This window comes from Heterodontus francisci, chromosome 42, assembly GCF_036365525.1.
Source record: "Heterodontus francisci isolate sHetFra1 chromosome 42, sHetFra1.hap1, whole genome shotgun sequence".
Classification (NCBI taxonomy): domain Eukaryota; kingdom Metazoa; phylum Chordata; class Chondrichthyes; order Heterodontiformes; family Heterodontidae; genus Heterodontus; species Heterodontus francisci.
This window is the reverse complement of record NC_090412.1, coordinates 13,504,064-13,521,624: the sequence shown is the minus strand read 5'-3', so window position 1 is coordinate 13,521,624 and position 17,561 is coordinate 13,504,064. Positions and strand designations below refer to the sequence as shown.

Below are 17,561 nucleotides of genomic sequence, written 5' to 3'. Positions count from 1 at the left end.
TACGAGCCCTAGCCCATGTAGCCTGAAAATACTGCATACTGATATCTTCATGGTTTAGTTCTCTTCTCTACTGAAGGTACTGACTTGAGCAACAAGCTGGCAGATCTCTGGTAACTCACCAGGCTGGCTATCTACATATGAGCTGTGGTGGTGAATTTTGACAAGGTGTTCAACTGTGTATTGGTTAGCGTAGCCTGACTTGGTCATCCTCATACGTATGCACCTTCCAGCAGGAATCACTTGATTGCAATTAAGAGTACGGACACTGGCTGATTTTAACCTCTCTCTAGTCCAGTGCCTCTAAGACCAGCTTATTGATGCCAATATATTGAAATAGGCTAAGGCTGCAGTTATATTGCACACCATGAGTTTCTCTCTGATATATCCTGTCTCTTTTTCTCCCTTAGTTTTTTCTCATCCTCAGTGATTACAATCTCCACTGCAGCACCCCTTGCCTTCTCTTTGAATTATTACCTTCTGGCTTCCCTAAACTTCTCCCTCCTTATAAATTCTCCCATCCATATTTACAGCCACCCCTTGACCTCACTATGTTCCATGGTCTGTCCACACCCAGTGTCTCAATCACTAACTAGGCTATCTCTGACCATTTGTTGGTATCACTCACACCTTCAAAACTTTCCTCAAAATCCATCTCTTAAACAAAATGTTGATCACCCCTTCTAAACTTTCCTTCCTTGGCTTGGCATCCAATTTCCAGACACTTATTTAGGAAGCGCCTTGGGTTGTTCTTTAAAGGTATTATATAAATACAAGTTGTTGTCACTTTGCATTCATGGAAAGCAGCTGTACCAGCAGAAAAGTTCAGTGAATAAATGCACCCTTGCTCAACATGGACCAGGAAATGAAACTGTAACCTTCTTCCTGGATGGCTTAGTACCACACCACAAAGTGCATTCACCCACTGAAAAATTAGAACAGACCATAACTTTGAGCTTATATAATAATTGAAGCACAGCTACATTATTGCGATGTTATCAAATTCCTTTGTTTTTTTCACTGATTATACCTCATATTTGTCCTGCTGTCAGATATTAGCCAGTAACACTCATAGCTAGCCACCAGGAGTTGGGCCCCAAGATTGATTGAGTCCAATTTTTCATTTTGAATATCAAGGTGCTTGACCTCTGCCCTACACTTCCCCAGTGCAGTGCAAATACTGCAACATGGCATATTTAAGCTGTGGATCTGTCCACACCACTTTTCTGTGCCACTTTATTCCCATGCTGCTGCTGCTGCTTGTAACTACTCCTACCAGGAGATCTGCTGTCATGGTATGTCACATTTGTCTATCTTGTGCCATCCTCACACATCTACTGTAGTTCATCTGCAACTGCTCTGTGACGTGCATCATCCAACTACATCTAGGTCACCCCCCCCCCCCCCCCCCTCTTTCTGCTGCCCTCCACTTTCCCCTATGGAAGAGATCTCTGTAGCTTTTCAGATCTAATCAAATGGCCAAAATACTGACATTTTCTTTTCTAGATGTCACTTTTTAGACTTCTTTTTGCTCTTGCAATTTCAAGCTTCTCTTCATTTGTCTTATGGTCTGTATAAGGAATTTTAAGCATATGTCTTAGCATCCATATTTCAAAGGCTTCTATTTTGTTCCACAGATTTTTACTTCTTGTCCAGGTTTCTGAGGCATACAGGAAAGTGGATAGAATGCAGCACCTTATGAGTTGATTTTTCCTTGTTAAAAGCTTGAGCTTTCTCATTGTTAACACATCCTTCATCTTCACAAAATTACTTTTGGCTATATCTATTCTTCTTCTGACTTTGGCATTGCACCTACCATCTTCTGTTATCATTTGTCCTAAATTGACAAACTTAGCTATTTGTTTCAGTGTGACACCATCACTTCAATCTTCATTCTGGTTTATTCTAAAGCATTCCTTCTAACTACCTTTGTTTTTGTCTTTTTGGTGTTCATACTCAATCCATATTCTAAACTTCTAGATTTTACTTGATCTATGATATTTTGTAGGGCCTCTTCTGATTGTGCAAGTAGCGCTGTGTCGTCAGCGGACCGCAAGTTTGTTATGTTCTTGCCACCAATTTTTGCACAGGATTGAGGAAACAGAACAAACAGATCTCAGAACAAGAATTAGAAAGCAAATGGAAAAACATGAGAGTATACAAAATGCTGCAAATGAAATATTACCAAAACGGAAAAGAAAAAGAGCCATGGAGTGGATGACAAATGAGATATTAGCAAGAATGATAGAAAGGGGAAAGAAAAGAAACACACCTGAGTATGAGGAAAAGAAAATAAAGAATGCTTGTAGGCAGGCTGAAGCGAAATTGTATAATGCGATGTGTGATGAAGTATTGGAGCTGGACAGAAATCACAATGAGAGTTATGCACCAGAAGGTGACATCTTTGATAGATAGAAAGAAAGGGATAACAACAGATAGTAGTGCATATAAGACAAAGATGGTAAAATGTTGTTTGAAAGGGGCGCAGTCGCTAAAAGTTGGACAGAATATATGTGAATTGCATGATGATCGAAATCGCGCGAATCCTCAAGATATGGAGGCAAAGAAAGGAGCAAATATTATGCTATCAGAGGTAAAGAATGCTTTGAAATTGAGTACAGGAAAAGCTCCAGGCATAAATGAAGTAAAAACAGAACATCTAAAAGCCCTTGGAGAAACAGAATTAGAAGTGATAACAGAAATTTGTGATCAAATGTATTACAAAGGATACATTCCAAGTGACTTGAGACATTCATTATTCATTAAGATACCTAAGAAACCTAAAGCAGTGGAGTGTAATCAATTTAGAACAATGAGCTAATGAGTCATCTCATCAAAGTGATCTTGAAAATCATAATAAAAAGAAGTAACACATTTGAAGCAGAAATTGGTGAAACACAGCCTGGATTTAGACCTGGAGGGTCCAAGAGAGGGAATATTTAGCTTAAGAACAATCTTCAATAAATATCTAGAAGAAAACAAGAACATTTACATATGCTTCATAGATTATGAAAAAGCATTCAATCATGTTTATCACCAAAAGCTAATAGACGTGTCGCTGAAAGGTGACATTGACAGTAAAGATGTGAGATTTGTCCAGAGCCTACATTGAGACCAAATAGCGAGCATCAGGCTAGAAGATGGACAATCAGTTATGTTTCAAGTGAAGAGAGCAGTATGACAGGGTTGTGTACTGTTGCCAACATTATTCAATCTGTAAACAGAACAAATATTCAGAGAATTAGATGTACTTCCAGGTGTAATATATTTTCATTACCACTGTTTTATGCTGTATTTATTTGCAGCCACTTGTTAAAGACTGGTATTTGTGTTATGTCCAACTGGAATTGCACTCCTGCCTGGGAGTAAGCTCTGCTCAAGTGTGGTTGCACGTGTGAAAAATTTAAATGTTCAGAGACTATGTGCATTACACAATCATGTGAATTAATTTCAGCTAGGATTTAAAGATGTCTGTGAGAATTTTTAAAATATGGCTTGAGGCCACACTTAAGTTGCATTCCATGCTGTAGGGAGTCTCTCAGTATTTCTCTTTGCAGTTAGCTGGGCCCTCAAGATTTGCATTGCAGCTTTGACATCGCTGCAACTTCAGAATTGCTTTCACAGAGATGCTGGAGTTGCAGTATAAAAATGCACAGTTTATTTCCAAATTGTAAGTGTTTGGATTTCAGATCATATGAGATGCTTCTCTGTTATGTCCCTCAGAATTTAGAGATAATTGTAAATTATTTTTAGGTCAAAACTACAAGAAGAGTTCTTGTGTTATTTATTTTTTAAAAAGCACTGGGATCTGCACAAGTTATTAAAATTGATACAAGAATGGAAATATGCCAGCAGGCCTTGCAGAGTTTACAGTTATATGTAGGATGCTGCTACAAGATGAGCTGTTTTCTGTCTGAGGAGACTGTAAACTCAATAAGTTTGCTGTCATAATAGAATCAATATGACTATAAGTTTTAAATAGTTCCTGTCATCTCCACTTCAAAGTAAGCCATTAAATATGATGAAGGCTAAAAGCTAAGAAGATTATGAATTCTTCATTGGAGTAAAGAGTAGACTTAATATTGTACAATCAAGTGAGATAACTAAGATTAAAATGTCTGAGAATTCAGTTCTGTGTTCCACACAAAGTTTTGAGATGCTGTAAGTCACTTTGCCATTCTTACAAGATTATCTTTCTAGACCTGTAATATAGACTAAAGCTGCTGTTTAAAGTGATTATTCTTGGGCCAACCATCAAGAAGATCACCCCCCTCAAATCTAAATCGGGGGACATAATCACTGACCAACGCAAACAGATGGACCGCTGGGTTGAGCACTACCTAGAACTGTACTCCAGGGAGAATGCTGTCACTGAGACTGCCCTCAATGCAGCCCAGCCTCTACCAGTCATGGATGAGCTGGACATACAGCCAACCAAATCGGAACTCAGTGATGCCATTGATTCCCTAGCCAGCGGAAAAGCCCCTGGGAAGGACAGCATTACCCCTGAAATAATCAAGAGTGCCAAGCCTGCTATACTCTCAGCACTACATGAACTGCTATGCCTGTGCTGGGACGAGGGAGCAGTACCCCAGGACATGCGCGATGCCAACATCATCACCCTCTATAAAAACAAAGGTGACCGCGGTGACTGCAACAACTACCGTGGAATCTCCCTGCTCAGCATAGTGGGGAAAGTCTTTGCTCGAGTCGCTCTGAACAGGCTCCAGAAGCTGGCCGAGCGCGTCTACCCTGAGGCACAGTGTGGCTTTCGTGCAGAGAGATCGACTATTGACATGCTGTTCTCCCTTCGTCAGATACAGGAGAAATGCCGTGAACAACAGATGCCCCTCTACATTGCTTTCATTGATCTCACCAAAGCCTTTGACCTCGTCAGCAGACGTGGTCTCTTCAGACTACTAGAAAAGATCGGATGTCCACCAAAGCTACTAAGTATCATCACATCATTCCATGACAATATGAAAGGCACAATTCAACATGGTGGCTCCTCATCAGAGCCCTTTCCTATCCTGAGTGGTGTGAAACAGGGCTGTGTTCTCGCACCCACACTTTTTGGGATTTTCTTCTCCCTGCTGCTTTCACATGCGTTCAAATCCTCTGAAGAAGGAATTTTCCTCCACACAAGATCAGGGGGCAGGTTGTTCAACCTTGCCCGTCTAAGAGCGAAGTCCAAAGTACGGAAAGTCCTCATCAGAGAACTCCTCTTTGCTGACGATGCTGCTTTAACATCTCACACTGAAGAATGCCTGCAGAGTCTCATCGACAGGTTTGCGTCTGCCTGCAATGAATTTGGCCTAACCATCAGCCTCAAGAAAACGAACATCATGGGGCAGGATGTCAGAAATGCTCCATCCATCAATATTGGCGACCACGCTCTGGAAGTGGTTCAAGAGTTCACCTACCTAGGCTCAACTATCACCAGTAACCTGTCTCTAGATGCAGAAATCAACAAGCGCATGGGTAAGGCTTCCACTGCTATGTTCAGACTGGCCAAGAGAATGTGGGAAAATGGCGCACTGACACGGAACACAAAAGTCCGAGTGTATCAGGCCTGTGTCCTCAGTACCTTGCTCTACGGCAGCGAGGCCTGGACAACGTATGCCAGCCAAGAGCGACGTCTCAATTCATTCCATCTTCGCTGCCTTCGGAGAATACTTGGCATCAGGTGGCAGGACTATATCTCCAACACAGAAGTCCTTGAAGCGGCCAACATCCCCAGCTTATACACACTACTGAGTCAGCGGCGCTTGAGATGGCTTGGCCATGTGAGCCGCATGGAAGATGGCAGGATCCCCAAAGACACGTTGTACAGCGAGCTCGCCACTGGTATCAGACCCACCGGCCGTCCATGTCTCCGTTATAAAGACGTCTGCAAACGCGACATGAAATCGTGTGACATTGATCACAAGTCGTGGGAGTCAGTTGCCAGCATTCGCCAGAGCTGGCGGGCAGCCATAAAGACAGGGCTAAATTGTGGCGAGTCGAAGAGACTTAGTAGTTGGCAGGAAAAAAGACAGAGGCGCAAGGGGAGAGCCAACTGTGCAACAGCCCCAACAAACAAATTTCTCTGCAGCACCTGTGGAAGAGCCTGTCACTCCAGAATTGGCCTTTATAGCCACTCCAGGCGCTGCTTCACAAACCACTGACCACCTCCAGGCGCGTATCCATTGTCTCTCGAGATAAGGAGGCCCAAAAGAAAGAAAAGAAATTCTTATTTGGCCATAGTATTTTAATCTGAAGAATTAAGGCATTATTGATTCATTGTTTTTAAAATCACTCACCCGAAGTTGACAGTGTTACGGCCAAGTGAGGAGGGTGTCACAGTTGCCCCTCTAGCCCTTCCTCTTATTTGACCGCAACAGGGTTTATTCCTTTAAAAACAGTGGTTGTGCTCATTACCTCCCTGTGTTTTACCTTTGACCTTTACTGTAATCGTGAAAGAACCGATCGGACAAGTTTTCTTGAGTTTAAACAAGAAAGAGGTAAGTTTATCATACTTAACAATCTAACCCCGATTTTAAAATAATATAAAAAAGCTATGCATTCATGCACACGTTCACATGAGAATCGCACGCACAAATGGATTACACAGGGAAAAATAGATTTGACGGTTGGATTAGAGTCCAGAATAAGAGGAACTTAAATACATGGTCTTTGGAGTGGATGATAAGGTTGAATCCGGCTGAAGATGTATTTTTGAAGTCCTTGGTGGGTCAAAGTGCACTTAGTGGATGGCCCGCTTTGCTCAGGATTTTCTTGGAGGCAGAATTGTAGTTGGCTGTCTTCCCCTGGTCTCTGGCTGTAGCAGTCTTTAGGCTTGGAGGGTCCACAGTCACAGACAGTTTTCAACTGGATGTTTTCTGGAGTGAGGAAGAGAGAAAGGGAAGCATGCAGCCTTCTGCTGCTGCACACACTGAGTTACTGCTTGTCTCTTTGTCCTAAGGAAACAAAACAAGCTTCACCCAAGATGGACAAATGGTCACATGGCTGCTTCAGGTTTTCTGGAACCTTCTAATGAAATTCAAGGTCAGGAATTGGCTCCACAGGCCCCAGGATGCCAAGTTACACTTGGAGGGCGTTCTCTTTCAAAGTCAAGGTGTTAGGATTGCCTTGACTGTCATGCTAATGAAGCCATTTTAGGTAATTCAATCATTTAGAACAAGCCATTGTCCTGGGTCCATGCTGCTCAAAGATCCAGGTGGATCTTTTGAATATGAAAACATGTTTCAGATGCAAATTGCGATTGCCATCTTGGCTGCTAGGTTTTTTTTTAAAGATTAACTGCAAGAATTTCTCCATTACAAGTCTAATGATGATGAAATTAATATTTCTCATTTGGCATATAGGGTCTTCTTGACAACAGTGATATGCTTATTGATTTGTATTAACTGTTGGTCTGTTAAATTTCATAAAGCATCTTCTTACATAAACTAAAAATATAGCAAAAAAATTCCAAACCCTATTTAGATGATTTAGTATATTTTATTACATAAATGCTTACTGGTATTTTGACATTTAATATTATGACACATACAAGAAGTCTATCACATCCCAAGTTATTAATATTTATGAAATTTTTTATGTCTTTTTGATGAGTTTTCAAAAATTCCCTAGCTTGCAGTTGTAAGTTGGAGAATGTAAATGCGGCAGTTGTGATCACTAACATAACTTCACATGAGAAATAGCCACTATATAGAATGAATTCCACCCCCCCCCCCCCCGCCAAATCATTGTGGTATTGTGTCTTAAAACCATTTGAGGTTTCTGATTGGGTGTTTCCTTTTCTTTTACTGACAGCAGCTGCAGTTCTTGCACTGAACTAAAACTCGTATTTATTTTATTGATTTAGAAAACTTCTGAATTTCTCCTAAAGATTTTGCCAGCTTTTCTCTCTAAAAGAGAACTGGCGCAGAGGATCATTATTATAGTATAAGGATGTAAAGGGTTAATACTGAAGACAGTGAGAGTGACCCCTCCCACTGTAAGAGTGATGATGTAATGGTCACATGGTATAGGCTTGAGCAGAACAAGAGATAACAGCACAGAGGATGCTAGCTTAGGAGGCTTGCATATAGTAAATGTAAATAATAAAGAGTTGTTGGTCTTGGACTCAGGATAAAGTCAACTTTCTCCAGAACACCCTAGCAATGCTACAAATACAATAACAACTCACAATATGGTGGCAGTGGTAAAACTGTGGTGAACAACAGAGAAATATAAAGATAAATACTGGCCCGGTACAGAAAGAAGACTACTTACCTGGAGAAGAGGTTGTGAAGAGCTCTGGAGTTGCAGTGGGCACAGAAATACAGGCTGCACCACAGAAGTGTGGTGGTCTGCAAGTAGAATCCAGCGATTGGGTGAGTCACGATACCAACGGTCTTGGATTGGGTTAAAAGCTCTTTGAAAAGCTTGAAGTAATTCTCTAAAGTCAATGTGCTCTGAAACTGAAAACAAAAGGCGAAAAACCCGATCCTTCACTCGGGCCGACGCAAGGGAGAAGAGCGGGAAACCCCTGAAAAGCACAGGAAACCCCCGAAAACAGCAAGGACACCTCCATTAAAGCCAACAAGCCTGAAAAAAACTGAATTTATCAAAGAATGGGGAACACCCTAAAAAAGTCTGTTAAATCAGCCGGGAACTCCCGAAAACAGCGGGGACACCTCCATTAAAGCATGCAAGCCCTGCAAAAAAAAAACCAAGCAAACAGAATTTCTTAAAGGGGAACACCCTAAAAAGTCTATTAATCAATATGGCTTCAAAATTTGGAATGCCTGAAAATTTCCACGATCAAGAAGGACCCAATCAGGTACAAAATTGGTCCTTATGGAGGCAAAGATTCCTAAAATTTAGGATTGCTTCTCAACTCCATACCAAATCGGAGGTGAACAAGTGAACACCCTTTTATATTCAATGGGTACGATTTCGGATGACGTAATTGTCTGTCAATGGAGGCTTGCAATAAATTTGAAGAGGTACTTCAAGCCTTTGATAAATATTTCAATCTTCGCAGCAATAACATTTTGGAAAGAGTCAAATTTAATAAGCAGTGCAGAAGATTGGTGAATCCGTAGATTCCTATATTAATCTGTATAGATTGGCAGAAGAATGCGAATATGGTGAATTAACGGCAGAGCTAATTAGAGACCGGATAGTTGTCGGCATAGTTGATGAATCCTTATCAGACTTTTTGCAATCCAAGGAAGACCTTACACTGGAAAAGGGCATTCAATTTGTAAGACAGGCTGAAGTTCGCAAACAGAATAGGGCCATTCTATGAGCTGAAAACAAGCCGTGGATGAGAAGTCCAATGCCAGTACAAGTTTGTGAGGCCAAAGTCAGAGAAACACTTTGTGGAAATGAAAACACATACAGGTGAGAAGGTGCATGACACAGGGAAACCACGACAATGTCGTGGAGCCAGGAAGACCCACAGACGGGAGCAGTGTCCAGCAAGTAATGCCTAGTGTTTTAATTGTTTAAAAAACTGGGAAAATTATGGGAAAATGTGCCAGACCAAAATTTATTTGCTTAACAGTGCAAAGCAAAAGACCTTCATGCAAAGAGCAGTGAATCAAGTTCATCAATCTCCAGATGAGAAAGAACCAGGAGATTTCCTGGGAGAAATTAGTAACCCAGATTAAGGTATCTGGATGGCTGACATCTATGTGAATGGATGCCTTACGAATTTTAAACTTGACATGGGGCTAGTGTCACAGTACTGTCTGACCAAGAGCTGTGGGTGATGAGACATTGCCTATAACTGGCGATATACAGTTGTATGGTCCAGGCGGGACACAACTGAGAATAAAAGGCAAACTCCAAGCAACTCTTCAGCATAGAGGGAGACAACTGGTAGAGTTGTCTTATATCTCTTGCATAATCAAGAAATGTCCTTACTGAGTAGGAATGCATGTTTAGAACTGCAGTTTATTAAGAAGATAGACAAAGTCAAGCAAACAAAGGTAAACAATCACTTTCAAGCAGAATACCCAAAACTTTTTACCAGGGGCTCTGAAGACTCAAGATGGAGTACAGGATCACACTGAAGGAAGGGGCCGGGCCAGTGTGTACCTTCACACCAAGAAGAAAACCTCATCCATTGTTGACCAAAGTCCAAGAACAATTGGAAGAGATGACAAGAACGGGCGTTATCTCTCCAGTAACACAACAAATGGAGTGGTGTTCGGCCATGGTTTCTGTCCCAAAGCAAAATGGAATTCTCTAGTGGCGCTTAAGATTCACCCAATGTCCATGACCACAGTTGATAGTTTAGCGAAACTCTGTCAGAACATCATGTTTATGAAACTCGATGTCAATAGTGGGTTTTGGCAGGTACCCCTAGATGAGACCTCAAGACCATTGAACACACTTATAACACCTTTTGGGCAGTTTTGTTTCAATAGGTGATCATTTGGAATAACATCCGCACCAGAGATCATTCAACGGTCTATGTCCAACATCTTAGAAGGGCTCAAAGGAGTTATTTGTCACATGGATGACATCCTGATACATGGACAACATCCTGATACATGGACAGTCAGTAGAGGAACACAACCAAAGAATTCGACAGGTTCTACAGAGACTTCAAGAAGCAGGTCTAACTAAACGAGAAATGCAAATTTTCTAAGACTTCGATTCATTTCTTGGGACACATAGTGAGCAGTGAAAGTATAATGACAGATCCACAGAAGACCAGGGCCATTACAGAATTTCCTCCTTCTACTACTGTTCATCAGCTCCAGAGATTCCTGGGAATAGTAAATCAATTAACAAAGTTTCTACCTCACTTAGCACAGATAACTGATCCACTGAGATAACTCCTCATAAAACAGCAAGCGTGGTGTTGGAATTCCTGTCAAGAACAAGCATTCCAGAAAATTAAAGAGATGCTTATTTCTCCGGACATCTTGGCACACGACAACCCTACGTTACCTACGATGCTAGTGGCAGATGCCTCCTCAGCTGGGTTGGGCGCAGTTCTTTTTCAGGAGCAACTTGATGGTTCCCATAGACAATATTCTACACATCAAGAGCTTTGTCATAAACAGAGACACACCAGACAGTTATAGAAAAAGAAGCTCTAGCCATCACATGGGCATGTTAAATATTTTCAGACTATATCCTTGGATTACGTGTCGTCATTGACGCAGACCATAAACCTTTAGTATCCTTGTTAGATGAAAATGAAATTGCAAAGGTACCTCTGGGTATACAAAGATTTCATCTGAGATTGATGAGATATACGTATTAGACAGTATACGTCCAAGGGAAGTTGCAATCGTCAGACGATGCACTATCAAGGGCAATGGTAGACCATCCCACTCAGGAAGCTGTGAATTTCGTATGCGACATAGAATCATATTTGCAACAAACAGCACAAAATTGGCCAGCAAGCACACAAGTTGCGAGAAATAAGACAAGCCCAAAAAATTGATTAAGAATGCATTTGCATTAGACAGTATTATACACAAGGGTGACCCCAAGAAAGTCCAGGAGGGAGAACAATAAAGATATTCCGTGAGTATAGGAAATACTTTACCATAATTGACAACTTATTAGTTTGCAATGAGAGAATTGTTATTCCTAGTTCAATGAGATCTGATATCTTAGATTGTCTACACCAACGCCATTTGGGTATAACCAAGTGCAGAGCGAGGGCACAATCTTCAGTATGGTGGCCTGGAATATCTATCAGAATACTATCAGACAACGGACCACAGTTGGCAAATGAATGTTTTACTCGGTTTGTGGTGAAGATGGGCTTTCAGCATCTCACAAGCTCACCGAGGTATCCACAGTCCGATGGTGAGGTGGAAAGAGGTGTGAGAACCCTAAAGTCTTCGCTAAATAAAAATGAAGATCTTCCAATCTCACTCCTAATTTATCTTTCAACGCTGTTAATGTACGGATTATCACCAGCAGAATTACTAATGGGCAGTACGTTAAGAACACAGCTTCCAGTGTTGCCTCAGAAATTGAAGGCTCAAGACTATGAGAAAGTACGAGATAGGGAAAACTCCTATAGAAGAAGAGAAATCCTGAATTATAATAGAAGATTTCGAATGGGAAACTTACCCAAATTAAACAATAGTCAAAGAGTATGGATACGTGACCTGGAAAGGGAAGGTACAGTAATCCATAAACACAAAGACTATCAGTGATTGTATGTGATACACATGACTGAAGAGAACATGCAAAGAAATCAGAGGGATATCATTCCTATTCCCTAAAAGCAACAGCTAATAATTCATTTGGAAGATCCAGAGGAAGATGAACAAACCCAAACCGAACAGAATGCTACACTCTGTAGTCAAGTTCAACCAAGTCAGCAATCCAGACTTACAAAGGAGACTACTTATTGTCCCAGACAGACTACAACCAGATCAGGGAGAGTTGTCAAACCAAATCTGTGAAGTCAGAGGCTTGAGGGAGAGAGAGGGTAGTAGGTAAGCCATGAATGTTTTTATGTTTGGAAAAATGTTGGATAAAGACATGGGGGGAGATGTAATATAAGGATGTAAAGGCTAAAATACTGAAGACAGTGAGAGTGACCCCTCCCACTGTAAAAGTGATGATGTAATGGTCACATGGTATAGGCTTGAGGAGAACAAGAGATAACAGCACAGAGGATGCTAGCTTAGGAGGCTTTGGATATAGTATATAGTAAATGTAAATAATAAAGAGTTGTTAGTTGACTTTATCCGGAGTCTAAGACTTTCTCCAGAACGCCCCAGCAATGCTACAAATACAACAGCAACAACGCACAATTATATCCCCATTTATTGGGAGATACTATAAAGACCTGAACCACATGTTTATCGCACTAACTTACAAATTTATTTATGATATGGAAATGCTAAAGGCACAGGTTTATCTTCTAGTCCTTTTTAATATAGTTACTTCTTTCCTCGACAGAGTTTTTACAAATTTTATTCCAAGTAGTATTCTAAGCTTCACGGTGAACTAAACTTGCGATCTCTTTTCAGTACAAAGTGCTGTACATTGTGCTGCGTCAGTTTCGGAATTGAGATATTTCCATAGTGCTGAAATTGTGTGAAAACCCCTTGTGGAGAAATCCCTGCAGAGATATTTGAGCTTGTTGCCCCTCACTCTTTGTTAAGATACAAAATAAGTTCTTTTCGGTAATTCAGTTTTGGCACACTTGACATCTGAGTATTGAAAGGTTCTTTTTGGTCCCCCTTCCCCATATTCATCTTTTTTCCCATATAGTTTTCAGTCTGACTGTGGAGCATTTTTTCAACAAATGTGTGTTTTCAGCCTCTTTGACCTCATCATCTGTGAATGCCAAAGTGCTAATAAAGCTCTGCAGACGTCATAATGACAGGGTTAAATTAAGTTTTCATGTGCTGTCCATTAACTTGACTTTTTTGTTTGTCACATCCAGCAGCTATATGGATGCATTGTGTCTTGTTTGTGGGCAACCGAGCTGACAGGCTTTGTCTCTGTTCATCATACCGGTTAATTCTTTCCCTCAAGTCATTAATCATCACCTTACCTATTTATGCCAATGGCAAGTATAGCTAACACAGTTAATGCTTCCTTTTGTCTCCTATTACTGTCTGCTCTACTGTTGATTACAGCCTCCCAAATTCTGTTTACTCTCAAAATCAGCAGAATAAGCGAACATTGCCCATTTTCAAAGTGGTGTTAAAGTGGTTGAAAGACCTGATTTATGCAGTCATGATGATACTATTTGCACCTGAATGGCAGGTACATCAACATCTCCTTGTAACCACAGCAGAGAGAGACAGTCATGTCTTTGTTCTCCACCCAACCCACTTGGGACTTGGCAGATCGTTGATGGATATTATTATTTCTGATGTCAATAAAAATGTGTGGTGCCAAAGTAAGAGCTGTTTTTTTTTGGAGTGTTGGAATCACTTAGTTTAGTTTGAGATATTTAGAAATTTGAATGAAGTTCTGAAATCTTGGCATAAACAAGCTTAGAATTAATATCATCACCGGTTGCTGAAATGCAATAAAACAGTGGCTAGTCGGTAATTGAGAAGCATGTGGTGCTGTCAGCAGGTGATGGGAGACAGAAGCACCTGACTGACAGTGTGACAGACAGCAGAGACAGGGCCCCATCCAGGCACTCTCTCAGCCAGAGTGATGAGCCCTCTGGAACACAAATTGTGAATTATCAGAGGGCTAGATGAGATGAGGTCGGGGAAGGCTGCCAGACAGTGTGTAACATGCTACAAATTTCTTTCAGCGCTTAGTATTCCACCATGCAAAGCCCTCACTATTAAGCACACAGAACAGCTCATATCCTGCAGAGGGATGATAGATATGTCATATCTATGAAAAATTGTTTTTCTTCCTCAGGTGTATGGATTTTTTAAAGCAGACTGCACATATGACACTTTTCAACACTCTTTCCAATAGTGATTTGGCATCCAACCTCTATCAAAGAAGAAATCTTTCACATGCAATTATGGCACAAAATAAAGGTGATGGATGAAGTGTTGTGTACAAAGAAAGAAGAGATCAAAGAGCTGTAATGAAAACTGATTACAATAAAAAGAGACTACCCAAGAGACTGGGAATTCCAGAAGTCTGGTCAAGTCCTTACATATACTAAATGCTTTGTTTTTAAAAAATAATTTTATAAGGGCATGAAATAATAGTTTTAAGCATTAGTGAATAAGAAACAGATTCATTTGCTGGCAATGCAAAAAAGTAAATTTTTTTCTCTGCGAATGGTTATTTAAATCAAACTAATCATGCATGATAAAATGCAGAGCTTAGCTTTCTACTTTCGAATGATAAGTACTATAGGTTTGCACATAGTGATCCAGAGAAGCAGTCTAAAAGTGAACTGATGACATTCATCCAAAGATTCTGCAGACTTGTTGAAAATATAAATACTAGAGTAATATTATGTGAATAAAATAAATTGATCTAGTTTTTGACATCTTTTAATTTCAAAATTTGTTGACACCAAGAAGTTCTAGAAAGTTTCATGCCAGTTACATGTGAATTAATACTATTGTACAATACAACTTTTCATTGCAAATGAAAGCACATTTCAGACAGAATTGTTTGTTGCTGTTACTGAAGTCAAAAGACATGCAGTATCATAAATTATTGAGTTTCATAAGGACATTGAATGCAAAACCCCTCCAATATATGGACCAAGATTGGAAATCCTGTGACTAGATGGTACATTATTTGTAAGATACCTGTATACAATGTGCATATGCAGTGTTCCAAATTTTGTATTGCCTTTTTCCCCACCCCAACACTCCTATCATTGCAAGTATGTTGATACGTATGAGGCGTACAGTGAAAATTGAACATTGTATTATTATTGGCAAATTAGCTAATTGGAGTGAGCACTAGTTAGTAGAAAGCAAAAGATATAGATACATTTTTTTAAATGTTTATGACTAGCAGAGATGTGCAAGGATCTGTTCACACTATTGATAAATGTGATGGAGAGAATATTGTCTGTCTATAGTATGAAGTATAGATAATATAACATTTGTTAATGACACCAAACTATGTATTAGGGTCTGAAGTTCTGTTAATGGATGATAAATACCTGGTAGTTCAAGATAGTAGGGTGAACAGGTGTTGGGTGACAATTAGTTAATTGTATTCAAGTGTGTATATATAAAGAGCCAGCCAGCACTGGCTGTGGGTGTTGTTTGGAGAGGCGAAGTAAGCTCCATGGCAAGCAATAAACAATATCCACCAAAGCATCCTAGTCTCAGTGTCGTCTTCACAAACAGTCTTGGAAGTTTCTCTAACACGATGTAGCCAGCTGAATTTAATAAAGATTGATGTTCAAAGAAATCTGAGCTATTGAAGTGCATCGCAGATGGATCTTGAGGTAGGTAAATGAATGTTATGCACATTGGAAGAGACCACATGGAATTTGCATAATGAAGAAGTGAAGTCAATCATTTACTGAAAATATCGCTTTAAATGGACCATTAATATCAACAAAGCCAGTTGATACTCCCAGCTCACTCCCCTCGCACCCCCTTCCCCCCACCCCCTCGCACCCTCTTCCCAGCTCCCCCCTCGCACCCCCTTCCCCTGCACCCCCTCTCCCTCGCACCCCCTTCCCCTGCACCCCCTTCCCCCTCACCTCCTCCCACCGGCATTCACCTATCCCTGAGCAGGAACCCTAACAACCCCACTGCCTTGTGGGCGTCTCAGGAGAGACCAAGGCTAAGGGAGTAAACCCTGACAGAAAATCCGGAGCGGAACCCCGAAGGCAGTCATGTGTTACCTTTGGCATGTTTCTGGCAGTTCCTGCAGCTATACCGGTGCCAAGCGTCATGCTCTGCACTCCTTTGGACCCCACCAGGAATGCTGAGAGGGGGTTTTGATGCTTGGGCAACTCACAACCTCCATACATCTGCCCAGGCATGCGCCATGGAGAGGTCACTCCATAGTCGCCTCACAGCGACCAAAACAACACAGAAGGCAGCAGTTACGGGTTATAAGTCCAACTGAATTGGCGTAGAGATTGGGCGCCACGGGTTGCCTTTGTCGGTGGGAGAGGTCATCGCATCTCACTAGACAGCTACCGCCCGCCTCAAACCGGGCAGCTCTGGTCAGTAAGGTTCTGTCCCGCCACAGTCCACCTGCTTCAATTGGTGCTTGGAGCTCAGGGTCATTGCCCGACAAGTAGACAGTAACACCGCACCAAACAGCATGACAAAAAAAGGAAAGACGGTACCAGCCCTTCATTTTGCAAGTTGGAACATCAGAACTGTGTGTCCTGGCCTGTCGGAAGACCTTACACAAATCAACGATTCTCTGAAGACCGCCATCATTAACAACGAGCTCAGTAGACTCAATGTAGACATTGCAGCACTTCAGGAGACACGCCTCCCTGCGAGCAGATCTCTAGCAGAGCAAGACTACACCTTCTTCTGGCAGGGTAGGGATCCTGAAGAACCAAGATAGCATGGAGTGGTCTTCGCCATCAGAAACTCCTTGCTCAGCATGATAGAGCCACCTTCAAATGGCTCGGAACGCATACTGTCCATCCGACTGCTCACCACCTCTGGTCCAGTACACCTACTCAGCATCTATGCTCCAACACTCTGCTCCCCACCTGAAGTTAAAGACCAGTTCTATGAGGAACTCCATAATATCATTAGTAGCATCCCCAATACCGAACATCTGTTCCTGCTGGGGGACTTTAATGCCAGGGTTGGGGCCGACCATGACTCATGGCCCTCCTGCCTTGGGCACTATAGCATTGGAAGGATGAATGAGAATGGACAGAGACTGCTTGAGTTGCGTACCTATCACAACCTCTGCATCACCAACTCGTTCTTTCATACTAAACCCTGTCACCAGGTTTCTTGGAGGCACCCAAGATCATGTTGTTGGCACCAGCTGGACCTCATTGTCGCAAGGCGAGCCTCTTTAAACAACGTTCAAATCACACGCAGCTTCCACAGTGCGGACTGCAACACCGACCACTCCCTGGTGTGCAGCAAGGTTAGACTCAAACCAAAGAAGCTGCATCACTCCAAGCAGAAGGGCCGCCC

The 17,561-nt window shown here is 41.5% G+C and overlaps 1 protein-coding gene across 4 annotated transcripts in view; it reads left to right on the top strand.

The window, feature by feature from the left end:
- Positions 1-17,561, top strand: part of lrmda (leucine rich melanocyte differentiation associated) — a 1,191,210-nt gene that overhangs the window by 929,042 nt on the left and 244,607 nt on the right. Inside the window, exon 6 of one of the 4 annotated variants that reach the window (XM_068020594.1) lies at positions 14,431-15,651. The exons of 2 other annotated variants lie outside the window; for them this stretch is intronic. In XM_068020594.1, coding sequence (XP_067876695.1) covers positions 14,431-14,433 — 3 coding nt within the window. In that variant the 3' untranslated portion in view covers positions 14,434-15,651. Of the gene's footprint in view, positions 1-14,370; positions 15,652-17,561 lie in introns of those variants that run through there. One more of the 4 variants, XM_068020593.1, reaches the window with a different exon arrangement.